Consider the following 26,988-nt stretch of genomic DNA (forward strand, 5'->3'; position numbering starts at 1 on the left):
CCAGTCCTGGCCGAAACTGCATTTGGCGGCACTGGGCATTTTCGCGTTTCTACAACGCGGTCGGAGGTCCAGTTTCCAGCGGGAATAGTCGTCAAGGTTGAGCAACAAAAGCGATGCCGAGAGAGTCGCCGACTTGCAAGTTAATTCATCCCTTACGTGAGAGGAGGTCCATAAACACATCCAAAGCAACACAGGCACTCCCTTCTCTTGTCGTGTCTCTGACGCCTGGGCCGTAGAATGGATAGTGGCAACGCCGACAACTCCAGAAACACTGGTAGCCACTGCGGCGCGTGTGATACCCCACTGACCGCTTCGTGCTGAAACAAACGCTGGACCCCCGTTCCAGGCAAACCACCAGCAAAGACGACTGGTGCGCGCAACCTTGTGTCGCTAACGGAGTGGCCCGAAGCATGCGCGTCAACTGTAGGATGCCTTTTCTCGGTTTCGAAACCTGCGGGGAGCAAAATGTAGCAGTCGCGCCAAGATCCATGGAGACGTGATATGCACATCTCCCAGTTCCTTCGTCCCGTGTTGCCTACGAGCCTTCCACCGATTTCCCAGACGCCCAGCCTGCGTGACTCGTGCCCGCAGAAGAAGCAGCAAAACTCCACCGGGCCCCATAACACCTCAGCAACGCGTCCTCGTGACACGCCGGAGCGGCGTCAGAAACAGTTGCCGAGAGACGCATTCCACTGCGAAGAGGAGCCGCGAGCCGAGAAAACACCGTTTTCAGCATCTTGAAGTGCAGACCGTGCTCGGGTCGGGTGAGACGCAAATGCGCTCGGGACAGAACTCCTCGCAATGGCTGTGAAAAAGCGTCGCGAGAGGCGGTACAGTCTAGACACACTGGAGAGACACGACTGCCGATGCGTTTAAGGACATGCATCCGAGCAAGCACCGCAGTGAGACGCGAAATGATTTGTTTCGGCCGAAAGGGTTCGACGCACCTGTCCAGAGCGCTGAAGCCCTCTTCTGCGTTGCGTGCATTCTTGTTGGCCTTCTGGTCCGCTTTTGCCTGCTCCAGCCTCTTGGCCGTGAGCGCCCGAACCTTCTGGTTGTACTGCAGAGCCGCCTTCTGAGAAGGAACAGCAAAGGCGGGGCAAACCCGACAGCGCAGCGAAGACCAGATGGCTGTCCTTTCCCAGGGAGAAGAACTCATTTCGAGCTCGAACTGCTGGGAAAGGAATTACTGCCAAACAGGTCCGACGAACGAATACGTGGGAAAAAAATACAAAACAGAAGTCCACGACATAACTAGCGGTCGTCCGCTCCTGGCGGTCCACAGCTGTCCTCCCCTCCGCCCGAAGCGATGCCGCCCACGCGTCTAAAATTGCAAAGAGAGGTTTACCTTTTGCACCTTGGCCGCCGTGTTTCTGCCGCGCTGCTTAGTCTTCTTCTTGGTCTTCTTCATCTCCGCTTTTTCTGCAGGGAAACACAAAGTCGGAAGGATTCCAGGTTACTCCCGCAGGCGCCCGCAAACGCCCCATCCCGTGCAGAAGCGCAAAGCCGTGAAGGCACCGTCGAACGCCTAGAGACAGATAAATGTGCTTTTTGTGCAAACAGAAAGAGACATCAGATGGACCCCCAGCGCCCTCGAACGCTGGCACGCATATCCCCGACACGTACCCAACCCTGACAACGTCGCCCCCCTCCAGCCCTCTATGCCGTGCCGTAAGATCATCGAATATAACGGTGTGCTCCTGAATGTAACGGACCAAGCTGTAAACAAAGGACACCTGCGCAAAAGAAGCCAAACGGCCTCCGCGGGGATACAGGTAACTCCACAGTTTGCGCGTAGCTCGGCACAAGCGCACGTACGGCCCATCGCAACACGAAACGCAGTGTCCCCGCTCTTCGTGCGGGGGCTCTACATCGATTGCAGCCGCCGCGAGGGAGAGACGAAACACGTACGGCAAGGGACCCGACGAAAGGACAAGGTTTCACGGCCCGCAGAGACGAACAAGGGCCACCCACCAGACAACTCGCGTTGTTTCTCTTCCGCCAGCACTGCACGAGGTGCGCTGTCGATTGCACCCACGCGGTTGGACTTGTCCACCGTGATCATGTCCGGTTGCAGCTTCTCCAGGAGGGAATGGATCTCGCGTTCTCGCCGTTGCTGCACACACGCCAGGCGCGCGCACAGTGGGATCCAGTCAGAAGCCCGAGGCTCTTTGTATAGCAGCCCTTCCTCTCAGTGCCCGTTGTCTCAGCTCTGAACTTTTCGAAGGCAACAGCGCATTTGCCAGGCGAGAAGTGATGTGTGTTGACTCCAGCCTCTGGAAAACGAACGCCTGCGCCCGCCTCTGGGCCGCGGCGACCAGGACACTGTTCACTACCGCGAGCAGGGGCCACAGGTGGGCACGCCATGTGGAGCGGAAAACGGTGCCGAGGCATGCGGCCGCAGGGCTGGGCGGCCACAGAGCATGTGAAGTTCGGCTTACCGCAGACGTTTCGTACGGATTTGCCTCGAACGTATCGAAATTGGCAATGCCAGACTGAGGCACCACGACAGTGTCGACGCCTGACGTCAAGCCCACGATGCAGAGGTCCTCAAAGGGGCGAAACGCGAGACTCTCCACTTGCTGAACATACAGCAGAGGCGCGCATTGCCGTCCTGTCTTTTCCACACCGCGCGGACGCACAGGCGTCGAAGAAAACGTGACCGGCGACGCATCGCCAAAGCGACGACCCACCACTTGCCTGATCCGCAGCGGTTTCTTAGACGAACTGCCTGCACAGCTGCACGCTCGCGGCAGTCGCTGCATACGCGTAAACCGTTCCCGGCCTCTACACACACATCTCTTGGGACGGTAGAACCCGCCGCTCGATTTCGCGATCGAAAGCGGTGCCCCGCTACCGTTCCTGCCAAGTGTGCAGTGCTGCCCGAGGCTCGACGGCGTGATATATCGAGAAGCGAATCTGACCGCGCGAGCGCCTGTACGCCGAGTTCTGCTGAGAACCCGAAGGCACCGCTCACCGACGAAGCAACGGGCATCGTTTCAGCCTCAAAATTTGCCCGGAGACGTCCAGCGCAAGAGCTCCTTACCTTGCCGTCGTACTCGTGTGTCAGGTACGGCGACCTTGGTTTTGGAGTGCTCCACGCGTCCTTCCAGAACTGAACGTGGGAACCGAAACCGAGCGCCAGCATGCCCGTCTGACTCCACCGGGCTGACGACGGGGGAGAGCCGAAATACTGGAACGCATGCAGAGGCTTGTACGTCCGTAGATCCCAAATCTTCCACGCCCCGTCCACCCCTGAGGCAGCACACGACAGCGCAGCACCCAATGTCCACTCTCGAGACCCCGCGGCGCCTTCCACATGGACAACCTGGCCCTGCCAAATGTTTAGAACCACACAGCGCTGCGTGTGCGTGGCCGCGATATGGGTGGCTTTCCTACAAGAGCTAGGCTTTGACAATGCGTTAGAGAGAACTGGCCATCCCGCCTGGATCCAGCTTATCGCGGAAAGACCTCTGAGGGCAAATGCCGAGCGAGGCCTTGGCCGGCGGAGACCGTGCAGAGACGGAGGAGCAACGCCATCTCGTGTCGCTGACGCAACCACCTTGTAGGCGGCGCTTGGCGAGTGAGGTGGAAACGCGCGGGTACCCGCCCAAAGGGTGACCGCACCAAGCGTTTCAGCCCGCGAAGAATCGGGTGGAAACCCCAAACCAGGCAGAAACGAATTCGTACCTGAAGTCACCATGTAGTCGCGGTACACATCGAGGCTGGTTACACGGCCTTTGTGACAGAGGAGCTCGACGGCGGGCTGCAAAAGAGATCCAGAAACACGCGGCTCCCCAGAGAACTTCGCGCGGGTGCCGAAGCCGTCACCGGCTGACACGAACTCTCAAACGTCAATGAAACGTGTGTGCCTCGACGCCTTGTCGCCCGGCAACTGAAGGACGACGTCGGGAAGGCCGCAGCCATTTTCGGCTAAAGGTACGCCTTCCTCTCGGTTCAGCCTGTTCTCAGACCGTTTTTTTTCTGCACTCTGCCACGCAAGGCGGACCGCAGCGGTGGGGCCTCCAGGCTCAACAGTACACATCTCTAACTGGGGGGAGTAACTCCGACTCGTTTCTTCTGCGACACTCGGCTGCTTCAATGCACCCAGTTAGTTGTGTACACCTGCGATCATCTCACAACGCTGGGAAAAACCTCTCCGAGCTAAGACACACAGAACAGCCCGGCTGCATTCTCGGTCCGTCTACCTGCCAGAGGCCACCGGGTGAGGAGACCCCTCTTCTTTGCCCTCCACGTTCCGCAACGACAGCGAAGCACGCCCACGTGTGCGGCGGAGCGTGAGGCCTTGAGCGCTTGCTTCCAAGAAAAAAAGTGTTGGCAGCGAACGCCTTCCCCAGAGCCCTTGACTTGCCTTCCCGAGGTTGGGTGTCCAAAGCGAGACGGTTCCTTTCATATGCCCGAGATGCATGACCGCATTGGAGGGATTCTGGCGCATGCAGTCACAGGGCCCTCGTCGTGTTTTGTGGCGCGCCGCGATCTGCCCCGTGGAGATGTCTCGGTAGCTGGAGGGATACAGGCAAGAAGCGAGGTTTCAGACGTGGAACCAAACAGAAAGCCGTGCCAGAAAAATGCCAGCATGCAAGTGCCTTCACGAATGCATACAGAAGCACAAAGGAATCCACCGCCTTATCCTCTTGGACATGCGCATGCAAACAAAAAGGCCCATCCGAGAAAAACACTGTCGAGACGGTGCGAAACCCGTCCACAAACCGCCCGTGATGGCGAGGCAGCCACAGGTGCGCGAGGTCCGCGCACCTGTGACGCTCAGAACACAAAGACTCTTCGCTTGTTTCGTGTGCCTGCCCACAACTGCGCGCAGGAAGACGGTTTGCTTTGAGCCGCGGAGGTGGTGCCTAGAACCACCCCGGCAAAGACCGCAGGCACCACGCAACGGCCCCATTCGGCTATTTTCTGACAGTAGTTGCGTGTGAGCAAACGGACGAAGGACACCAGTGGCTGCCAGCCCCGCATGCGCTCCTGGACAACCCGCCACGGGAGCTGAGTAGCTCTCGGACTCACATCAGTTCACCGAACTCGCCGACAGAGACGAGGAGGTAGTGGTAAGGGAGGAAATCCATTCGGTAAGTCATCTGCAAGCAGCACGGGAGAACGCCCACATTTCGACCGTGCGTCAGTGAGGGCGGGACCGGAACATTAGGTTTCACCAAGGCAAAGCGGTGTGAAGGTCAGGATCTCCACGTTCTTACACGAAACGCACAGACAACGAAATATGCCTTCGTTTGGATATTTCAAATCCATGCATGCTGCGTTTACGAATCTCAAAACGTGACGCGACGGTCATCATTCTCCACCTCCAGTTGCCACGAAACACTCCTTCAGCACTGGCTCACGCAGGTCCCCCATACGCGTCTATCACAGGCATTTATACTTATATATATACATATATATATATATATATCTGCCACTGGGAGGCGGGGGCGGCCCCTTTCTAGCCACGGTCCGCGTTGCACTCCTTTTTCGCTTGCCACAACGTCGACGAACGCGGTCGTCTCACCATGTGATCTCGGAGACAGTGGAGTTCGATCCCCTGCTGGTCATAGATGTAGAGATACTTTTTTTGAGCTGCAGGCACGTTCACACAGGGAGGCGCGCCGTGTCCTGGAGGATAAACGCACGTAGGTCGGTTTCCACGCGGGACCTTAGGATTGGATCTGTCTCGCCCTGAGGACGCTCCCCGCCACCGGGCGAGTGGCTGGTCGCCTGTCCCCTGCGAGCCGTCACTCTGGAGCCCCAAGACGCTCTCTGTCAGGCAGTACCGCTCGTCGCGAAAGTCTTTGTCTGCTCGCAGGTTTAGCCTGCCAATCCGGCGCACTGGGAGCCTGTGTTCCTCAGAAACCTCCTTTTTAGCAGCGTCGACTGAAAAACGCACAAGCCACGCTGCTGCGCGCCGTGAGGTGCGTATAACGGAGTGCCATGGCCACCCAGCCCGTAGCCTTTCCATACCTGCCGCCCACATGGTGTGGTTATGGAGGATCTTCACATCCCGCACAGTCTCCTTCACCTGCACAGAGAGGAGCAAGGGAGTTAAGGCGTGATTCCCGAGACGCAAATCCTGAGCTCCCCCAGCTCTACCCGCTGTTCATTCTTCTCCCGACGGCTTGTCTATGTTCAACGAACGCTCCACTGCGGCACGGTCGGAAGTGTCTGGGGGCTGCGCGTTTGCACGCGGTCGCCGTCGCAACGAACCTCTCACGGTCCTTTCCGCGTGACCCGCCCGGGGGACACAAGCCCTGTTTTCCCGCTCCTCCGCGTATTAGGGATGCGACGTGGCAGAGACGCGGAAAGCCAGGGAAAGGGAACGACGGGGAAATGGACTTACGTTTATTTCACACAGTGGCTGGCACGTGTGGCAGTCGAGGAGAGACAGAGACCCCTTCTTCCCTCCGAGAAGCAGGTGGCGGCCGTTCCGAGAGAAATCCACCGCGTACGGCCCAAACGGTAGGTCGAGAGCAAGAATCTGCAACCAGGGGAGAGAGAGAGGAAACGGACAGGAGCACCACGACGCTGTCTTCAGCTCCACAGCCCCTCGGCCCAATCAGTCAGACCAAGGCGACGCGCTTGACGCCTGCGCGCGAATGAAGGCGACGACAAACTCTGAATGAAACTCATATGAAGCTCGAACACCACGCGGTTGAAAGGATGCTTCCACACTGTCGCCACGAGATACCGTCCATAGAAGGCACACTCCACCACAGCCACCGCAGCAGCAGTTGTAGAGCCGAAACACGCTCGGAATGTCTGCTGGCAGAGTTGGTCGCGGGGAGAACCGCATCTCCGTCGCAAGCGATTTGAAAGCTGAGCGTGCCGCGCCACCCGGCGACGAGAGCCTTAATCGGCCTGCTACCACACGGCTCGTCCGCAGTAGGGACGGCCGAAAAAAGGCCGCCCCCAGAGGAGACTCCCAACGTCGCCTGACCGCCGATATGCCGACAAGCCTTCCAGCGGGGCTGTTCCTCTTACCTTCTCTCTAGTGCCCAGGTCTGTTTCCTTGACAATGTCAGCCTGTGGGATGGCGTACGTTTTTTCCAAGCCCTCGGTCAGCAGTCCGCTGTAACACCGCACAAGGGTATCGCAGGCAAGAAGGGAGTTGCAGTCGCTGCTCCGCTCCAGCAGCTGCCGCGCAATGTACAAAATAATCTGGTTGCTTACCCTTCTTCCTCAAAGAGCATGAGTTCAGTCGTCCGCAGTCTCCGTGTTGCCTCGTCGTTGAGCTTCTGCTGTGTCCGCAGCCTTCCCTTCAGCTTTTTATTCCACAGACCCTGCGGACACCAGACGGCACAACCAGAGGAGAGGCATGGAAGTCACTTCTTGGTAGACAACAACCCGATACCGGTGCAAACAAGAGGACTATTAGCCGCCCCCCAGGCTTTTACTTTGAGTGATCGGCAGTCCCCCAGGCTTACTTTGAGTGATGCGATTTTCTCATGCTGCTGAAACGACGTCGATTCTGAAGGACGACTGCTCGATCTGCGCGAGGGCTTCGCAACGGGCTTCCGTTGCCTCTTCCGCGATACAGTCTGCTCTTCTTCGCCATCCCATACCGTCACTTCGATTTCCGGTTGAACAGACGGACGCGAAGAGGAAACCCCCTCCGCGCCGGATCCATTTGCGGTCCCCATCTTCGCCCAGCTAGATGAAGTTCGCGAGGCTTACTGGAAGAACGACAAGAAATACGGGGACGAGGAGTAAATCGTGAAGACATCCGCCATTTGACGTCGTCTCTTGGTGAAGAGATATACAATCGAGACGAAGCGGAGCATGCCAGCATCAACCGTTCTTCGCTCGCGCCAAAGTCGCGCGTTTTTTGCATGCACGCTTGGGAGCAAGCACGGGAATGTCGCTCCCGGATCCGGGGGAGCCCATGAGGTGTCGGCTATTTGCCCGGTTGCTTCAGCCGCTCTCTGCGCGCACCCCACTCAGACTTGAATATCTGCAATATGTACGAATCCAATCATTGGTGACGCTGATCGGAACTAAAAACTGGGAACATGAAAAGCTGTGTGCCCAAAACTGCGCAGCCCCGGGCCGATTGAAGCCAATATCTGCAGCTGCGCGTTGCCTCAACGCACAATCGGGCGATTTTGATCAAATCCCTTCTTTGCTGAACGTTATTGACAAGCCCAAAAGAGCCACTTTGACGGCTTGCAAGCGCGCTAAGGCAACGTTTGCATGCCATTATTATTTTTGGCGCCGTGACGTCGAAACACCCCGGTCAACAAAATAGAAGCCGCTAACGACTTCTTGCACGCCCGAGGTTTTTCCGTCGGCGATTAAACAAGACGCATCTCCGCTCGTCGTCATGGCAAAGGCTCGAGATCTGGCGGCTGGAGCGCCTTACCAACGTATGGCGGATCCAAAGGGGTACACACTAAACCAGGTGGCTGTCGGCGACACCGACCGAGAGTGTTTCTTCTCGGACACTGGAGTAAGCAGGGAAGAGAATACCCGCGGAGAGCATCCTCGGTCCTCAACCGGGTCGACTTTTGGATGCATTGCTGTGAAATGCACTGGCTCACGAAAAAAAATCGGCTCCCCACACACGGGCGGCGAACGTGGTGCTTGCCTCTGCGGTGTGCGCCTCTGCAGAGATACAGCACCCACAAGAAACCAATCCGAAGTGCACAGAAGCGGGCGGACATTCAGACATCCATTCGGGATAGAAGCGAGGTAAGCGAACCCACACAGACTGCGGAAAGAGGGTAAGTTATAACTGGGAACCGGCATCGGACCGGCGTGGGCGATTTGCGTGTGTGGCAGAGAAAAGTTCACGTGGTATCGGCCGCTGGTTCCTGCGCGGCAGAGTCAATGAAAAGCATACGTAACAAGCACAGTTCCTGGAAGTATCTACCTGTTTTGGATCATCTGCCATGCATGTGTGTTATCTCTTCCGCAGGCGCTTGCAGATCCCGCGGGGACAGTATGGGCTTGTTGCCTGGGAACAGAAATAGTGAGTCCATGCAAAAAATGCGATGCACGTCAATTTCACCGGACGATGGTTTCTCGTCCTTTCGACTCTTTTCTACCTTGCGCGTGTTCTATGTCTCGCAGTACTTCGCGGACCTTCTGAAAAGCCTGAAAAAAAGTGAAAATCTTGGCACATCTTTGATCAAGTGAGTCAACCTGTCACTTGGGGAAAAACGCTTGGCGTTTCGCCGCACTTGCTTAGCACGACAGAAAAACAGTTTTCCCTCATTCCCTGTGAAATGTTCCACTGTTTTAATCTACAGGATTGAAAACACATATAGCGAGGTCTTCTTTTGCCATTGCTTCCCTCAAAAGAAGACGTGCTTCATCTTCAGGTTCGGTAAGCCCGACTGTCCATATGGGCTTTTGCCGTGGGTTTTGATGTCTCGCATTTCCTTCAGTGGTACAACCGTCAGTGCCTCTCCATGTATTCGTTCTCCTGTGCATTTCTTGTTTGCTTCAGGTTGCATTGTTGCATGGGATGTCGACAAAGATCAACGGGAGGTAAGCCCAACCATGGAAGCTCGCGCTTCACACCGTTCTCAAGGTAGTTCAGCCAACGACCCGTGTTTCGCAGGTCAGCTGGTACGTTTCCTTGGGTCTTGAACTGAGTTGGCCGTACGTGTATTGATGACGCAGGAGCTCATTCGGCTTATGGAACCGTTCGTGAAGGAGTCCCTTGGATCGAAACGAGAAGATGATACCATGAGCTACGTCTGGTCTGAAAGAGCAACAATCAAGGCTGATCATATCCACCTGGTGACGCCTAACGTGTTCGAGCGGCTGGCGTACTCCTACGCTTTCGCGCAAGTAAGTGCAGTGGCAAAGTAAACACACACAGTCGCGCGAGAGAACCTTTCTTGCGCTGCTTTGGTGACAGGATTTGTCTTCCAACCTTTGCGTATGCGTCGGTGCAGAGCGTAAAGCTGGCGGTCTTCGAGACAGTTGTTGATGAGACAATCGAGAGGACTCGGAAAATTCCAGGTCAGAGCACCCTCCCAGCTAATCTACATCAGCACGTTCAACACAGCGTTCCGAATGGGATGTGGAAGATAGCATGAGTTAGTACAGCTTGGAGGTACCAATAGTACGTTGTCGCACATGGTTCATCATGCGCTCTGCGTACAGAGGGTTTGGCCAAGTCAGGAAAAATCAATTCAACCCGGGAGGATATTAGCAAGCGAATTGGAGAGCTCTTCGTGAATCGCTTCTACATCAACTTGCACACAGACATACTTGACACTCCAGGTAAGCATGTTTTTTTGGTGAACTGTGTATGGAGCTGTTGGCGGATCTGATTCGCTGAGGCTTCATTCGCTCACCATGTTGTCTTTGAGGTTCATCAGCCATGTGACTGAGTGTTTGTGTGATCCAGATATCTTCTGGGATAATGACGATTTCGCTGACCACTACGACAACTGTCGGCGGTACCTGGAGATTCCCAAAAGAGTTGATATTCTTAATCAGCGGTGAGACTCTTGACTGTGTCGTTCTAACAGAGGCTGACAAAAGTGGACCCCTAGCTGTGCGTAAGATCTTCGTGGGGCATTGATTCTGTGGGTTAATTGTGTGCAGTTTAGATATTATAAAGGATCTCTACGACATGCTGAACGATGAGCTGACAAATCAGGTAAGAACCAGTGTGTCGCGCGTCTAGGGTGGATATGGCAGTTTATCTTTCATCAGCATTGCCGTGAGCCAGTTAGTTGACAGACTCAGTAGCAGAACAGTCCGACTTCCACTTGACTGCCCGTCTATGCGGCTGTCTGCAGCACGGAAATAAACTGGAATGGATCGTCATATACCTCATCTGCATCGAGGTGCTCATCGACGTTGTCTGGAATATCCTTATCAAGGACATCCTCAAGTGGGTATAGCTTCCGATACTCCCACCCCCCAGACCCCCGCCTTCCGCCCGCCGCAGTCCACTGCACGGTGGCGCTCTTTCCGTCTAGCGGATGCTGCGGATGGCGGCTTCCGCCTTGACAGCCTCCACTGAGAAAAATGGAATGCCGAGGAGCTCGTAGCAGTTCTACGGGGAATTGACTCACCAGCCGGCGCGTACTGTGCAAGCACGCGCGCAACAGAAGTATGCAAAGCGTCCTTGATCATTTCGTCTTGTGCCTGTAGCAGAGTGTGGGAGTGGGCCTGCAGTTTTTTCTGTCGGACACCGACCCTTACCTTCAGCAGCTTCAATTGCAGTTCCAGAATCTTCATTCTCTCCTAGAGGCGAGGTGAAAAGGATGAAACGCAAGTACATTGTGGTGTACTTACGAGCCGTTCAGTTGCGTCCCTTTTTTTCTGCATATCGCTAACGAGTTCGTCCACTGTCGGGTACCTGGCCACGCGAGCAACCGACAGTGTAAACGCCGTACTGCTGCGCAGGAGTCGTCCTTACGGTTTGTCAGACTGGGTCACTTTGACGTTGAGCTGTTTTTCCGTTTCAGAACCAATCAGCGTGCTATCTGCAGACCAAAGGCTCTAGTTTATGCATTGGCGATCCCCTGTGGTCTGCCTACTTTGTTCGGTAGCTGCAGTTTCGCTGAGTTCAAGAAACGAAGCTTGTCGGTCCTGGCGGGGCGATGTCGATTCCGTTGTATGAAAATGAAGTGTTGGTATAATTCGTACTACTGTTTCTGTTTCTTTTCCTTGTGGGCACTCGACTTTGAAATCTGGGTATCGAGTTCGCAACTCTTGACATTTCTGCAAACGTCCGTCATATATTAGGCTATTTGTGGGTCTCAGGTGAGACGTACTGTGCCTAGAAACGGTGCCCCTTCTTCGTCAACCTCCAGAAATGCTAATGTCCGTGATGCCGGGGCAGTGCCGCTCAACTGCTCGTGTATGGCGATTCCCACAGTCTGTTGCAGTCGTTCATTTTCTATTATGGTCTCAACGGTGGATGAGAGGAAAGCTACTACCTCAGTATCAACGAGAAAAGGATTCATCTGAATCTGGATGTTTTTTTCGAGTTCTGGGAGCCCGAAAGCATTCATGGATTCGCAGTCCTTCTACACAATACGGTTACCCTGCACCGTTATTTTGGTGAGTTGCTCGAATTCCGAGATTGCTTGCTGAAACATCTGCCGATACCACGGAATGAGGCTACTGAACGAGGACGAAACTGCCACACTACACTCACCCTGGTTTCCTCATCTGTCCGAAGTTCTTCTATTTCATCCTACGTTGCATCGCATACGCATCAGGCGGACAAGGGACTCCTGAGGTTTTCAACTAACCATTTTCTCCTTTATCTGCGGGCTAGGCTCTTTTACACCCGTGAGCTAGAATCGTAGCCACCATCCACAGGTTGCTTGTCCTTTCACATAGCGCAGAAAGGCGCACCTCAACTTTCACGGATGGAAGCGGATCCGCTGCTCCAAGCATCTCGAGGAAACTGCTTTTTGAGGAAGCGGCGGCAGCTGCACCCGTTTCAAGGAATGAAGTGGCAGACACGGCAGAGGCGACTGGTATGGGCCCATTTACGTGCTCCTTCACTTCGCTGTGCGTTACTTTGTTGGGCACAGTGTCCTTTCTACATGAGTGCTTCACTGGTGTTCGAAACGTTAGGGTCCCATGGCCTAAACCAGTCACCGAACCTGGCTTGAACTTGGAGGAACTGCGGGGGGGCGGCTGAGGCCGTGGTAAGCGGTGTCATCGACGATTTGACTGCGCTCCGGAGAATGTTTGGGCTGTTGAATACTCTCATTGCCTAGAAAGAATTCGAACTCCAACCGAGACGCATAGTGCACAACTGCGCTACGCTCACCCTTTCCACAGCACCAGAAATCTGTATTTGCGAATTATCGAGCTGCCTGTTGTATTCGTCTTCGAGTTTGGCCATCAGTCCCTGTAGCGAGGAAGTCGCTAGCACGTCAGCGAAACCACTAATCTGATTTTTGGATACCTCCTCTAGTCTCATTCGCGCTCTTTCAAGAAGCTGTATTTCCCCTGTCACTTGGGGCAAAGCCTGAACCACACTTTTCTCATCTCGTACTATTCAAGAAGAGCGCACGAACCTTACATCCTCAGGTGGAGCTAGCTTCACCTCAATTGAGGGAAGCGTCTGAGCATTTTGCTTGAAAGGAATCGGCCATTGACTGTCGTACAGCTGGAGAGAGGACATCATCGTCCACAACGCGTGTCTCTCAATGCATCATTGTTACCTTCGCGCTATCAGCGGTTCCGGAGCTAACGCCGATGAGAGAAAAGAACAGGATCCACAAACTTTTGGTGCCCCACATTTTCAATACGGCGGTCGTCTGGACTAGGTTACAGCGTGATCCACCCGCCGAGGCATACAATTATAGAACGCAGTTGTATTCCAGTTGGCTTTTACCCTGTTGGAAGTAGTGTGTAGCTACACAACCCTGTCTGTGTCCCGCAAAAAAAAACTGCTGTCAGGGAAACTCACGGGCTCGTGGACGTTGCATCAACTGAAAAAAAGACTACTCACATGTGATTTCGTCCGTAACCCTTGGTGTAATACCTCAGGTCGACTAGCCTTGTGGCACTACCACCTGGCATGCTAACTACCTGGTGTCAGTGTGATGACGTGGATCGCTTGTGATCAGTATCGCACTGAAGCGCTATCCAATGGTTCGATTCGTGGGTGCAATCTAGCCCTCCTCTTGTCCTACTGTTAATACATAACATCGACTGAACCACATCCGCAGTCTTAACGCTATCAACACTTGTTGTCAAGCAGAAGGGAAACCTTTGACTCCAGGATGCCGCCTTCCGGAGTATGACCGCGGCTGTCGAGTTCGAATGGGTGTCCGCCGGAAAAGGTGCTGTTCCCAGCGGCTTTGTCCACCGACTCTGTGCCGTTGGGCCGTTTGACGCACATGAGACACGTCCCTCCACAGGAGGGATATACTGACACGGAAGGAACAATAGTCTGAGGAACGATAGTAAGTTCTTCTGTCAACCCACGGCTGAAAGATTCATCTTTTTCGCTCGGTGTCCTTTGACGGCCAAGATTGATACCGGTCCTCGCTCCATAAGTCGCTCGCTAATCATTATCGAACATCTATAAAACTATAGGCTTTTTGAGCATGGTGCCACCTGCAGACATGCTCTCTACGAAGGTTATTGTGAACAACAACAGAGTGCTGTTCATTTTTTACATGAAAGGAGAGTCATCAAACAACAGACGCGAGCAGGCGACATCGCGTGAGTGTCACCAAATGAAAAAGTAAAACTGCGATGATAATAAAAATAATGTTAGTCTCCAGCGAGCCCAGTGCTTGTAGCCAGGGAAGGCGCGCCTGAGAGTGACACCACCCGCAAGGGGAGAAAAACAGTCAATTCTTGCGTATGCCTAACGACTGCGCAATGGGCGCCCTTCGTCCTTGCCGGTTGTAATCCTTGGTGGTGCAGAGCACGAGTAGTTGCTGTAAAATCTCCCCATTCCTAAACGCTTACCAAGAAGGTTAGAAGCACATGGCCAATACAAATCCCTCCAATGGTGCAGGCCTTCCTGGCGACGGTCGAGTAGTGCAGGAAAGCCCAGAAAACCAGATTCGTCGCCACTAGACTGAACATGTTGAGCACGGTCACTGTTAAACCTGTTTGAAACAACAGCACACCCGCCAATTCGAAAATTGGGACGCCGATGCCCCGGTGACCCATAAGCAATTGAGTTGACCCTAAGCGCAAAGGAATTCTTACCAAACAGAATTGTGTTGGCAGTTGGAGACGACTTGAGAAACGGAATGCTGGCAATGCCTGCGTTAGTCACGTCTCTCCAGACTGGCACACAAACACAACAGCCACCGCGGCAGATGCAGAGGCTGTCGGGGGCCGACCGGAGAAAGCCGGTTTATGAGTCGCTGCTGACTGCTATGCACTCGAGCATTCATGCTGGAACTCACCTGGGAAAACATTGACTACCGCAAGAGGAACAAAGAAGCCACTGCCGACTGCTCCAGCAACCTGCGAGGTACAGCATACAAGAGTGAGAATCTACAGTGATGAACGGGAACAGTCAGCGGAAAGGAGTTGAGAGTATTTTCTGGCACTCGACCCGTGTCCGACAAATCTGGGGAATAAGCGCTGCATGATTCTCACCTCAAGGTTCACTGGAAATAGTTTCGTAGAGGCAAGGCGAGTTCTCAGAAAACAGTATATAACCCGAGCAGCCTCCAGCAATGAGATGTTGAGAAATACCATCAGCGATGCACAGCCATCGTGACTGCCACCACAGAAGAATTGTGAGACGCCCGCGGCAAGAATAAGGAATCCAAGTGAGGCGATGGTTCTGCTCGCACACGTAGAAGCAAACGGGACTGGACAATGAATGATAGTTACCAATAAGGAACACATTTTCCACGTTTGCTGTTCGGCTAGCAGCTGTCACGTCTAGCATCCAACGCGCTCACGTTTGGCGGACACTTACGAGAACAAGAATTCAATGACGGTTGCTGGCTGGCTCCATGGAAGACACCCAACGCACGAAAACGTTGGTACGCTTGTTAAGAATGCTCCACACGCAATAGCCACAGACGCAGTACCCCCTTGGCCTGCCTTCAATGCGACGGCGACAGCCAGAAAGGCGGAAAGCAACGTTCCCAGAAGCCCTCGCCGGACCCACATCTCCGAAACAACCTTGTCGCGTCACTTGTGTGGCCCGTACTGTAAGGCGGTTCACGAGTTGATGCAGCGAATGGGCGTAGAAGCAGATGAGTATACTCGCGGCGGAACTGCTGGCGATGCGCTGGTCACCGTCACATTTTTGGTCACAAAAAAGTCAGCCCTGCACCCCTGAGCCAAATAACTCTCGTCATCATCGCTGCGCATTTGATTTCAAGAGAACATGGCATTCACAATCATCTATGGCGCGATTAGCCACGAAAAAGAGGCAATCGCATCTCTGATGGTACCCTTTCAGTCAATCGGTGCGAGCGCAGTACAACAACGAGCTCTATCACCGCAAAACTTATTTGTACTTGCTCTTCTTCAGGTAACCCACTTGTCTCCACTTTGTATAAAGCGGGAATGTCTTTCCAGACGAAGCCTTAGTGGACTATGCTTATCCTGAAGAAGCACTTCGTTGCACCGATGAAGCGAATCGGACCCACTTGCAAGCACGAACATCCGCGAGCGGTCTGCCCGCCACAACTTCGAACTCAACAGTTAGCCAACGGGGGCAGTTCAGCAGCTCACCATAAAATAAGTAAGACGGCAATAGCCCCCCATATGTCTAGAAATAGTTTCAGCAGGTATGTGTACTCCTCAAATGATGCTTTCTCCATGTGCAGGCAATTTTGAGAGCGAGACAGAGCCACTCAGCAGCGTGCGCACTCGCTGCATGCGGTACTAAGCGGTTGGCGAGCACAATACTAGGAAATCGCTTAACGAATGGAACGCGAAGAAGAGTTATCAAGGGAGAACACACAAAAACCAGTATTTCTCCTGAAGAGTACAGGACGTCGGAGCTATGATGTAATTATTGTACGTATTGAAGCCAAGAGAGACATGTGCGTCTTCCGCGGTCTTCCCCCGTCGGAGACACCGCGAAAGTGTGCTGCCTACTTGGTACACTCTCGGCGAGCACAGTAAAAAAAAAGCACTTCCAGCAGGATCTAAAATACGACGCGAGGAGGACACGGACAACAGCTTCTCTGGCATTTCCATATGGAGTGCGAGAACGTGCACGTACGCACACATCTGCTGAATAGCATGAAATTTTTATAATGGGGAACAGTGAGACTCATCTCCCGAACCAGCGACGTGAGCACATGGAACCTGTACCCTGTAGTGCAGCCTCTAGATGCCACGTTAGCCAGTCACACGCGTGTATCTTCAGCAGACCACATTTTTGTATGAGATGGGGCATAAAAAATTCTGCTATCAGGGGTCTGCACATACACGTCTAAAAAGTCCTGGCTGGAGGGACGTAGATTTCGGGCTGTAACAGCAACTTTCACAGGCTATTCCGGAGTTCACTTGCTGTGGGTGGTGCAGGCTTCATGCTGACTAGACATAGCTGCAGACTAACCTCTAGTGGTGTTCCCTTAAAACGTGCAGCGGATGCCTCACTAGAGGAACAGCGCCGTCGGGATCACCGTGTATCTGTATATAGAGTTCACGAGGCGATTGCCCACCCTCGTAACTCGCTTCAGCTGCACTTCAGATTCTCGGGCGTGCGTAACGCCTACATGCTTAGTGAGTGGATTTCATGTCATTTACTGAAGAAAAACAGATGAACCACATCAGGCGGCTTCCTGGAAGGATGTAATGTGCACGCGAAACTAGCGGCGGCTAATAAATGAGGAACTTGTATCTGTCGGGGGTTAGCCAAATTGGCACATACACTCTACGCGAGCCAGATCGGGTTACGTTGCGTCAAGGTGGAAGGATGCGTTTTGCATGTGTATCAGGGGATGATTTGTGTCGCATTGTGGAACACTGTTTCTTTCGGCGACAGTTTTGGGGTTGGTCGGCATGTATTCATCAGATCAATAGTTTCGGGAAGTGAGAGGCCTTTTCGAAGAGTCTCATCGCAGGTTTATCTTTTCCAGTCTCATATGCAAGCTTGGCTCACATGCTCAGAAAAGACCCACCGTGAGCGCAGCGCCAAAAAAAAACACAATATCATATCTCATTCGGGAATGCGTGCCTTTCTGCTTGAGAGAACAGAAAATTTTCGTCTGTTTGCGTGCCAGAATCAGGCTCATTTCACAGCTGTGCTTTTTGCTCGACGGCGTTAACCAAGCAACAGCGAACTACCGAGACCGGAAGACCAGCACTGCTTGTTGGCTCCCTAGTATGTCTATGAATGCGATCCAGTCGGCGCACTGCGTCACAGAGCAAGCGAACTTGGATCCTACAACACACTGCCAGGCACCTTCTTTCGAAGAATTCAAAGCCGCGTCTCGATCACAGTAGTCCTTGATGTCTGATGCAATGTCTTTCTCCAAGGTGTGATTTCGAAGTGCAAGCGTAATGAACTTTTGCACTCGAAGGAGGAGATTATGCGGCATATCCGTATGCCTCACTTTCATGGGCAGAAGAGGGATGTCATTCTCTTCTGCTTCGTCTTTCCTAGCTGCCATCCTTTGACGATGTGTAGCTTCTTGAACCTCGCACAGCTACATCCGCACTGAAGTGCACTCAATCCCAATCGCTATGCATGCACCGAAGAAGGGCGGTCGCGACGCGCAAGTGGATTATCCACTTCAAATAAAGAGAACCAGATAGATCCCAAAACGCACACAGGGAAATACTGGGAGCTCTTGATGGTTCTGTGGTGCATTCTAGTTGAACACCGACTTCGCCACAAGCATATGCGTCCTGTCAGTCTGCAGGGCAACGTAGTCTGCGTCTGTCTCTTGACGACGGGAAAAATGCAACAGATTCCGCTGCGCTCTGACCTCTCCAGCGGAGCTGTGTCTATCCTTGTCTGAACTATGTTCAGTGGATTACCGTCTTCCCCAGACGCGTCTACGGTCATGAATAAAGCTGTAACAGGGTCCTGATGTTTTCCCCCCTTGGGCTGGCCTAGCTGTAGCACGCCGGCATTTTCGGAACAATAATTTGTCCTGGTCCCGCAAGCCGGCAAAAAAACGATTGCATGTACCCGGGATCCGTCTGATAGTATAGTGCGGGGGCCCACTACTTAGTCAACGAAATCCCTGTGATTTTCATCGTACTTGCATGCTGCCGATCAGCTGAACCGAGATGCATTGTGCGCAGGACGTACCAACTGAAAAGTAGTAATCTGCTAGCTTTGTTGGCAACCGAACTGCCCTCCTATGTGTTCTCTGGCAGGCAATTATCGATCTGTGCTCGTTTCTGAGGAATGTCATGACATGGACGACAATAGATGTAGGCGATGTACAACTCTTGAAAAAGAACGGTTATTCGTCGTGCATACCTCCCTCGTCTTCGCCTGCATCAATGGCTAGTGTTACCTCCGAAGGCTAGCATGTGCTGCCGCCTTTTACTCCTTATCACATATCTTGGTTTCACGGTGCCCTTCACAAGACGCTGGCGACTACAGAGAACTTGTCTCCCTCTTTACAACGTGCAAGATCTCAGGACGCAGTTCAGGTTCCAGGTAACCATGCGACTGCTTGACGCATACTCCTTGTTTGACACAAGAAGCCATACTGGTTCTGGTTTTTTCGGGGGCATTTTATTCCTTGCTCCGCCTCATTGGCCAAGCTGTGTCAAAATATGACGCAGTGTTCCACGTGTGACGAAGCAAGCCGGCCCAAAATGCAAAGCAAGATTCCCTATGGAGCGGCTCTCCTTGGCGTTTCATGTCTCAAGTTGATCCACTTGGCATTGTGCCAGCGAGTAGCTGCATGAGCGCATACTGTGTGGTTGCTCCAGGCCCCAAACATGACACTTATCCGTGGGTCTTTGCGCGCGTTTACATAACATTCGCTGTCACGCACCGGGCCAATCGCTCGGTCCACTTGAATAAACCGATCCCTCCGGTTGTCGCCGGTCAATGCCGAAACAAAGCTACACGAGGACCTGGCTCCATTGATCATTCCACGGAAAACGGGTCGTTAATAGGCTGCATTAGACTGCTAGTTTTACCCCCTTCCTACATGAAAAAAAAAACAGTGGCTTCCAGTGACCTTGCTGATTCTGAATTACACATCGGTAGGTACAACTGGAATTGTATAACTTGAAGACTTCAAGAGCTACCTAATCGCAAATCAACATTGCACAAAGAAACAAAAGCTAAATAATCCAGGGTTGAACAGTGGAAATATCATTGTGTTGTGGTTCTACCGCATACCATTGAGATTACGAAGTTATGGTTTTGGGCTTTCCGCGCTTAACAGCAGCCATTCATTTACGCCGAAGCCACGTTATAAACACTGCACACAAACCGCGCCCCCTAACTGTATCAATGTAGGACGAAGCGGGAAACATTTCTTTGCTGCAAAACCTGGTTCAGGAGGGAACAACTTTGCGGCCACTTCATGACTCGTTGCCTGAACAGGGCGCAGGTCGGCAAGCAAAGGTCACTGGGGTGGGGTTTTTATCGCCATGTGTTCGATTACGGGTCATTTCAGCTGAAGGTAGAGGAGCTGCAGAAGTGATGGCGGAAGGATGATGGGGTCCAATGAGTTTGGGGCGGGAGGCTGGGCGAATGCACGGCAGTCTACCGACAGAATGCTTCTTCTATTTACGAGGGCTGGTCTGTGCTTAAAGCCCCAAGGAATGAAGGAAAATATTCACCGCGAGTCTGTGTACAAGACGGGGACCGACCTCTCGTAATGAGCAGAATTATACGGTGCACAGTTGGATGTCGTACTCGGAGAGTTACTTCAACTGAAAGGTTGAGGATTTCTCGAAGAGCCTAGAATCAGAGTCAGTGCGCGTACCATAACTCGTTTCACCTCGAGGGATATCTCTGATCCATGACAAATGAAAGCATGCTCACGGAAAGTCCATTACGAGACAGCAGGTAGGAGGAATAAAGAAGCTTTACTGTGTGCCGGAAAAGCACAACGCTCAGTGCCGCCGTAGAGACGCAGGGGGAAGTCAAGGTGAGAGTGTCGTGATATACCTGTGGCACCACCCAGTATACCGTCGTGCAGAGAGGCAGGGCAGAGTTACTCGCAGGTCCAATCAGGCGGTATGCTTTCGGCTTCTATCTATTTTCCACGTGGAACATCCATATCCGTGCCACACCTCCACTTCTTTTCGGTATCCGAGCCACCGTCACTTCATGGCCGGCCCTCGGCACAAGAGGAGTCTGTTTTCGTTGTCAGAAGAGAGTATTGACCACCGTAGGGCAGATTGTGGGGTGTCAGCTGGATGATACATGTCATTTCAAAGCAGGCTGTAACGTGTGGTGGACTGCCCTATTCTGAAAGACCGGAGCAATTGGGCCAGAAAACAGCAGTCACACACTGCTGCAGTGTCGTGGGTTTCCAATTATTGGGGAGGCAATACCAACGGATGAGCTTTTCTCCATGATCAGACCCCAGGATCAATGATGTCTGCAAAAGGGCTTCTGGGTTAAACATGGCCAGCTTCGACCAGGGCCGTCACTCGGGATCTGTCTCACGAATACTAGATTCACTCAGGCAGTATCGAGTGCGGAGCCCGGTCACGCGACTGTTTCAGTTTAACTTATGAATAAGGCTGTCTAGGGAGAGAATCGTTTTACAAAAAGAGAGATAATGTTCACGGGCGATCCAAACATTTCCCTCGAACCAAATTACGAGCCGTGTCCCTACGCGGCACTTCAGTCACAAGTCAAGCTGAATTTGCGTCCTTGGGGTAAGGTTCTACTGGGGGGCCAGCGTTGCTTGCACGACTGTGGCTGTGTACCTCAGTAGGTGTACACGAACAGTTTCAGTGAGAGCACGATCTTCAAAAGGGTGGGGGAATCGTAATCTTAACGGACTTTCCGAGTTGTGGCAAACCACGGCGAAGACCAAGCAACCTAGACGTGCCCGTCGCTCACAGGGTCCCTGCGCAGGAAGTGAGCGAAACCCGATTTTAACCTTCAGGTTCCAGAGAGGAAGCAGCAATATTTCTAAAGAATTCCCTGGCACGGCTATTTCAGCTTAGAGCTTTCCAAAAAAACCCCCTGCTCATGAAGCTCGCTTCCACAGAGTAAAGCAACATTATGGGGAGAAACCGTGTGAACAAGTCATCCTCACCCGACTTGTGCCTGATGTTTCCAACACTGGATTTTTGCCCAAGTGATCGCTGCTCTCCTTTTTCGTTCGTCTACAGCTTTTTGGTTCGAGGCGGTGTCTCCTTACCACAGCAACCGTCGTACTTTCAAAGGTGCCGGCGGCAGTTCCATAGCATGGGGCGCGAGAATCTCGAAACGGCGGGAGACAACTCATATAAATGAACTACATCAAATTTTATATCCGAGAGAACTGGAAGGAACAGAGCCTGCATTTCCTTAAGTTATGGCACCGACCTGACCTGTGCGACAGCATTTCCCCGGTTGATCGCTTGCGAAAAGCGGCGTTCAATCAAGACACCATCAGCCAGCCCCGTCTCTCCCGCCCGGTGTGCGACAGCAACGCACTGAAGTCATAAACCCCGAAAAAGGGGGGTGGGCGGAGTCTTGTAAAAGCGGGCGTTTTTCACATGTTTTTCTCACACTCGGTCAGGTGCCTTTTCGCGTCACATGCTTCAGCCGAACGGTGGCGAACCCTTTTAAAGTGGACCGGTTTGAGATTTCCTGATTTGAGAGAGCGCCTCTGTGGTTCCCTGTCCATCCCCCCTCATATAATACCTGGGTGTGATTTCAACAGGAAATCTCCCTGTGACTGAAATACCGCATACGAAACTACGACGGTCCACCCTTCATTTTTCGCCATGGAAGCCTCATCTCGACGCGAGGGCGTCGATGCGAAGGCACTTCCTGTGCTTCTTCACTCTATGCTGACGCAACCGTCGACTTCGTCTCCCGTGACTCTCGGCTACAATGCACCTTCCTGGACGCAGCTCCTGGCAGCTTGCCAAAGCTCGCAAACTAAAGGCGATGACTCAGGGGGATTGATGGTTTTCGCTCAGAAAGTGGAGGAGTGTTTGAAGTCGTCAGCTTCGGAGAACCCAGCAATCCTCTCTCAAAATTCTGGACTCGACAAAAGTAACGTCAGGTCCCTTACCAAAGCGACACAGCCATGGCTGCGCACGCGCGGCGAATACAAAGGTAATCTCCACCAACTCCGGAGCGCGAGAACTCTAGCCCACCATCGGCAAAAAAACAAATACGTGGTTTGCGAAGCATTGTGTGCAGGTCTGTCAGGTCTGTATGCTTGTCCAACTACCGCTGATCTGATGCACTGAACAAACACGCAAATGCGTATATATATATATATATATATATATATTATTTATATATAAATTTATGGCAGTGCCCGAAGGACGCTCCATGCTACGGGGCTTTCCTGGTAGAAGAAGTAGTGTTCACTGCCCTTGCCCTGTCACTGCAGAGACGGAGAGGGTACTCTTCAACTCTGAGCTGGAGAAGAAGCCGGGCTACCGGTGCGACAACAAAGCAGCAGTAAGCCGCACGTATACTCGAGTGGGACGGCGCAGAGTGCATTATGACGACGTGACTGCTTCCTGTTCCCTCTGCGGTAGTAGGTATAGTAGCATTTTCCAAGCCGTTGCTGCAGGCTGAGAACGTGTGCTGCGCAGCTGCTCAGGAGCTCGCGGTGTGGGTGCTCCCTTTCGTGCGTTGCTGCGTTCCTTAGGTCCAGATATCCTTCTCCTCAGATTTTGGAACGGGCATGCCGAGCCCCTTCACACAAACGTCACAGTCGGAGTGGATGGACGCGGGCGCCGAGGACCGTTCGGCGTGGCAACAAAGGCGACTTCAAGTCCTGAAAAGGCGCATGATCACAAATGTGACTGCTTCTGCCGATGTGTCTCCGAACGAAGCACCCACACAGTCCCCTGCATCAGCACAACAGGTATGTCTTCGGTGCTCTTTTTTTTGACGGACGTTTAGTAGCGGACATCCAGTGTGACGGCGTCTTGAGGCCGTTTAAACCGTGCATGGTTTTGCTCCAGGTCACGGGGACGTGTTGAGTCGAGCGTGCTGTCGGCCGCACTGTTTCTACGTTGAGGGCGGCGCGTTTCAGCAGTAGTCTGCCATTCTTCGCGCTTGGTGCCTGTTCTGTCAATTTTAAACTGCCACGACACGGGGGTATGAGAAGCACTCCGTCTGTCTCCAGAGCCTTCGACTGGTGCATGAATTCAGACCTCTTCTGTATCCTCGGTCATGAACCTCGCGAACCGTTTTTTGATGGCCTGGAGGGCAATGGTTCTCTGCGAAGATCCTCGTGCGCTCGCCGCCTAAAAAGAGCTGAAAGTGTTAGATTTGAATAGCATACTACACATTAAGGTTATTCCACATCGGTTATGTTCCAGGCCAACAAAAATCCGATTCGTGTACTCGGTACAGACGACTACCCCTATTCCTTCGCAGTGGAGATGTGCTCGCGTCCCGTGCAGTAGACGCGGCCTCGCGCCTGTTCTGTGGTTGTGTGAATTTACTGTCGCGGTCGGCCCTGTGCACTTGAATGTTCGTCGATACAGGTTGTGCGGGTAGGCCAGCTTGCGGGAGGCGAGGGCCGGCCGTTCTCGTTTGTCTCCATGGTTCTCGACGACGTCACCGGAAACCGAGAGTCTGTTCAGCTTCTCTACGCGGAAGAGACGCTCGCTCGCCAGCATAGGCAGTTGACGGGAAACGGCAGGCGACGGCAAAGCGAGGATACGTCGGTTGACGCTCCGGCAACTGGACAGCGAGAGAATGAAAGAGAGTGCATGTGCAGGACCGGAAGAACGGAGGAGGTTTGCGCCTACCCAGGCATGCTCGTGGCGGCGCGCGGTGTCCTTAGGAAGGTAGGCGGTGGGCCCTACGCATGGACTTAAAAGTTCATCTGAAAAGAAGATCGAAATGTTTGCAGTGCCGCCGAGTGTTTGTTCAAGCCTGCGTGTTGATGCAGAAGAAAGGCGCGGCTGCCTTGCGAGGGGAACTTAGCGGGAACACGTAGCGAGGTGACGCCAGCTCGACTGGGACGGTGTTACAGCTAGTTCGCGGTTCCGCGGGAGAATCTGAATCTGAAATGGCGTATTCAAAATTTGCGAACTGATTCCCTGGTGACGCCACAGGCCCCTGACGGAATGCTTTTTCTCGCTTGCGGCTGTCCTCGGTGGCTGAAATGGTGTCTTTCAGACGGAGTTCGGCACCAAGTTGTCAGTCTCCTCTCTCCATGGCGGTCCCCCGCTGCCGTCTCCGACGTTCCGCCAAGTGCTTACAGTGCCGCCTGCGGCGGCCGTTAGTCGCGAATGTTTCTCGAGAGAGGAGTGCGAATCTCGCACAGTTGCCGGTTGCTATCGAGGACAACCGGTGCACATTATGCTTGCCTCCGCGCAGGCTCTCGTGCCTGTGAAAGGAGACGCGGTGTCGCGGTGAGAAAAACGCTCGGAAACGAGCAAGGCGGCAACGCGGCTATATGCCGGTCGTAGCAGTTTTTCCAACCGTGTGTATTTTCATTTCAGCAGTTAGGCGTACACTCGATTCCATACTTGCTTCTGGCTGTACGTACCCTTGAGAGGTATCCCCAAGCATCTGAGAAACTGTAGGATGACCATGTCGGATTTTTTGCCCCCGATTCCCAGGGTCATGTTTTGAACCCCTCGCACGCGCGTGGTGTTGCCCTTCCCTGTGTCGAGGATTTGGCCGTGTGAACGGCCATTTTGAGATAAAACCTCTCAGCGTTGACTCGGCCGTGTTTGGTTTTCTGACAGAGTCGTGTGCTTGCGTAGCCCTTCGTTCGCCGTCGGGGACCTGGTTTGATCCGGGAGACATGGGTGCATCTGTGCCCGAACTCTGTTGCCTGCGTTGTGTCACGCAGGAACTTGGAGCTCGATCTACTTTTGAATCGTGTTCGCGAAGAGGCGCCTCACATTCTCATTCTGTTTGGACCCATCGTTCCGTCTTCTGCTTTGATTAGCCTGAGTGTGTCCACCCCTGCTGCCGTTGCCACCCTTCCTGACGTGGACTGGACATACACGTCATTCTTCAGACAGGTGTCTTCTCGCCTGGCAGGAACGCGAACGCGCGTCTTTGTCGTTCCCAGCACCGCAGACGTCGCGCACCCTCATCCGCTCCCTCAACCGCCATACTCCCCAGACCTCGTCTCCTCCGACCCTTTCACGGGCCTTTCCGCTTCAGCCCGACAACAGATTTCCTTCTTGCCGAATCCATGCTTCCTGTATGTCAACGAGTTGCGGCTGCTTGTCACCTCTGAAGATCCGCTCATGGAAATTGGAGCGCAGCTGGCCTATCCGCACTGCATCGGATCCCATCAAGACTTGATTACAGCTTGCTGCTCGTCGTTTCTGCGACAGCGGACCCTATTTCCAGGTGGAGCCTCGTCCACGCTGCCGATGGACCCGAAACGGTTTCCGCCACGCATGTTCGAGACGACAGAACACGGCGAGGACCTAGCCCCGCACATCGTTATCTTCCCTTCCGATGCAAACATCTCTGCGGGGACCGACGCCTCTCAACAGGGGGCTTGCGCGTGCTTCACAGACGACCGCCTGTTTGTTCTCCCGTTCAGTCCCAAGTTGGTTCGGGAAGGCTCGGCGCGCGTGGAGTGGACCAGCATCTACGTCCAGCCCCCGAAGACGGGGAACGAAGAGGCCATGGAAGCCGAAATCAAGGATAAGGCGTACGAGGAAATCATGGGCAATAAGGCCGAAAGTGAAGACTCCCAACCTCTCTCCCTCGCTACGCGCGTCACTGTGCGCCACTCTTCCTACGCGCTCGCCTAACGAGCAGCCCCAGTTCGGGTGATCGGGGACGAGCGGCCACAAGTGAATTTTTTTTCTGAAGGCTGCGGGGCACAGGACAAACCTACTGGCTGTCGTCTGCACCACCTCGCGATCGCCTGCTGACGGGCGGCGAAACGTGCGACTGAAAGCAACTCTCGCAAGTCTCATTCCACAGCTCGAAAGAGCCTGCCGCTGTGTGTACGAAGGGTCCGGAGTCTCGTGCGCTAATTGCACACGGTGCGAGTGTTCATGTCGCTTCGGGTGCTCATAACTTTAGTAGCCCCAGTCCTTTGTCAAAAGAGTGTAAACCCGAGGGCGTTTAATTGCTAAAATGTTGGCGGATATGTCATCGTCTCCCTAACGCCTGAGACCGACTCCGGACGGTATACCGTCCCGCCACAGTTTCTAGAGGGGGTCGCCTGCCTCGTTCAGACGACGCTACGCCGTTAGGGGTATTCCACGTCGGTTGTGCTCTGGATACCGGCGAAACGCGATCACCTACGTTTTCCCACCGAAGAAGCGTAACTTCAGCGGTCCTTCCTGGTGTGCACGTCTGTCTGGCCTGACCGCGATACAGCTTTAGAATCTCCGTTCTTTGTCATCACATAGTTGCATATCGCTTCTCCATAAAATTGGCTGATGGAGAATCAGTGGCTGTGCTGTCCACGCGCGACGGCCGCCCGCAGC

The 26,988-nt window shown here is 53.5% G+C and overlaps 5 protein-coding genes across 5 annotated transcripts; 2 read left to right on the forward strand and 3 right to left on the reverse strand.

Moving 5' to 3' along the window:
• Positions 1-535: 535 nt before the first annotated feature.
• Positions 536-7,661, reverse strand: NCLIV_037710 (putative WD domain, G-beta repeat-containing protein; the record flags this gene model as incomplete). Its single annotated transcript, XM_003883972.1, has 15 exons — positions 536-692; positions 948-1,075; positions 1,349-1,422; positions 1,975-2,116; positions 2,442-2,582; positions 3,047-3,255; positions 3,691-3,766; positions 4,209-4,317; positions 5,041-5,111; positions 5,537-5,898; positions 5,986-6,043; positions 6,362-6,499; positions 7,003-7,090; positions 7,192-7,301; positions 7,446-7,661. 15 exons carry the CDS (start codon positions 7,659-7,661, stop codon positions 536-538), a joined length of 2,079 nt encoding a protein of 692 aa, XP_003884021.1.
• Positions 7,662-8,386: 725 nt separating this feature from the next.
• NCLIV_037720 (Os07g0694800 protein, related) lies at positions 8,387-10,883 on the forward strand (the record flags this gene model as incomplete). Its single annotated transcript, XM_003883973.1, has 11 exons — positions 8,387-8,467; positions 8,629-8,709; positions 9,091-9,152; positions 9,270-9,346; positions 9,470-9,510; positions 9,646-9,816; positions 9,924-9,990; positions 10,135-10,254; positions 10,382-10,475; positions 10,582-10,636; positions 10,779-10,883. The coding sequence occupies 11 exons, from the start codon at positions 8,387-8,389 to the stop codon at positions 10,881-10,883; spliced, it is 954 nt and encodes a 317-aa protein (XP_003884022.1).
• A 231-nt stretch (positions 10,884-11,114) lies between these two features.
• Positions 11,115-13,250, reverse strand: NCLIV_037730 (putative 41-3 antigen; the record flags this gene model as incomplete). The annotated part of the gene is made up of 18 exons (XM_003883974.1): positions 11,115-11,123; positions 11,188-11,229; positions 11,281-11,344; positions 11,405-11,471; positions 11,526-11,577; positions 11,635-11,709; positions 11,781-11,867; positions 11,928-11,980; positions 12,035-12,089; positions 12,149-12,187; positions 12,246-12,290; positions 12,352-12,380; positions 12,435-12,541; positions 12,606-12,718; positions 12,776-12,856; positions 12,914-12,976; positions 13,031-13,117; positions 13,173-13,250. 18 exons carry the CDS (start codon positions 13,248-13,250, stop codon positions 11,115-11,117), a joined length of 1,146 nt encoding a protein of 381 aa, XP_003884023.1.
• A 982-nt stretch (positions 13,251-14,232) lies between these two features.
• On the reverse strand, positions 14,233-15,603 carry NCLIV_037740 (conserved hypothetical protein; the record flags this gene model as incomplete). Its single annotated transcript, XM_003883975.1, has 4 exons — positions 14,233-14,276; positions 14,680-14,760; positions 14,883-14,943; positions 15,427-15,603. 4 exons carry the CDS (start codon positions 15,601-15,603, stop codon positions 14,233-14,235), a joined length of 363 nt encoding a protein of 120 aa, XP_003884024.1.
• Positions 15,604-22,323: 6,720 nt separating this feature from the next.
• On the forward strand, positions 22,324-26,301 carry NCLIV_037750 (putative DNA polymerase alpha subunit; the record flags this gene model as incomplete). Its single annotated transcript, XM_003883976.1, has 6 exons — positions 22,324-22,660; positions 22,944-23,014; positions 23,208-23,426; positions 24,055-24,360; positions 24,695-24,930; positions 25,377-26,301. 6 exons carry the CDS (start codon positions 22,324-22,326, stop codon positions 26,299-26,301), a joined length of 2,094 nt encoding a protein of 697 aa, XP_003884025.1.
• Positions 26,302-26,988: the final 687 nt, after the last annotated feature.

The sequence above is a fragment of the Neospora caninum genome, chromosome VIII, assembly GCF_000208865.1.
Source record: "Neospora caninum Liverpool complete genome, chromosome VIII".
In the NCBI taxonomy this organism is placed as follows: Eukaryota; Apicomplexa; class Conoidasida; order Eucoccidiorida; family Sarcocystidae; genus Neospora; species Neospora caninum.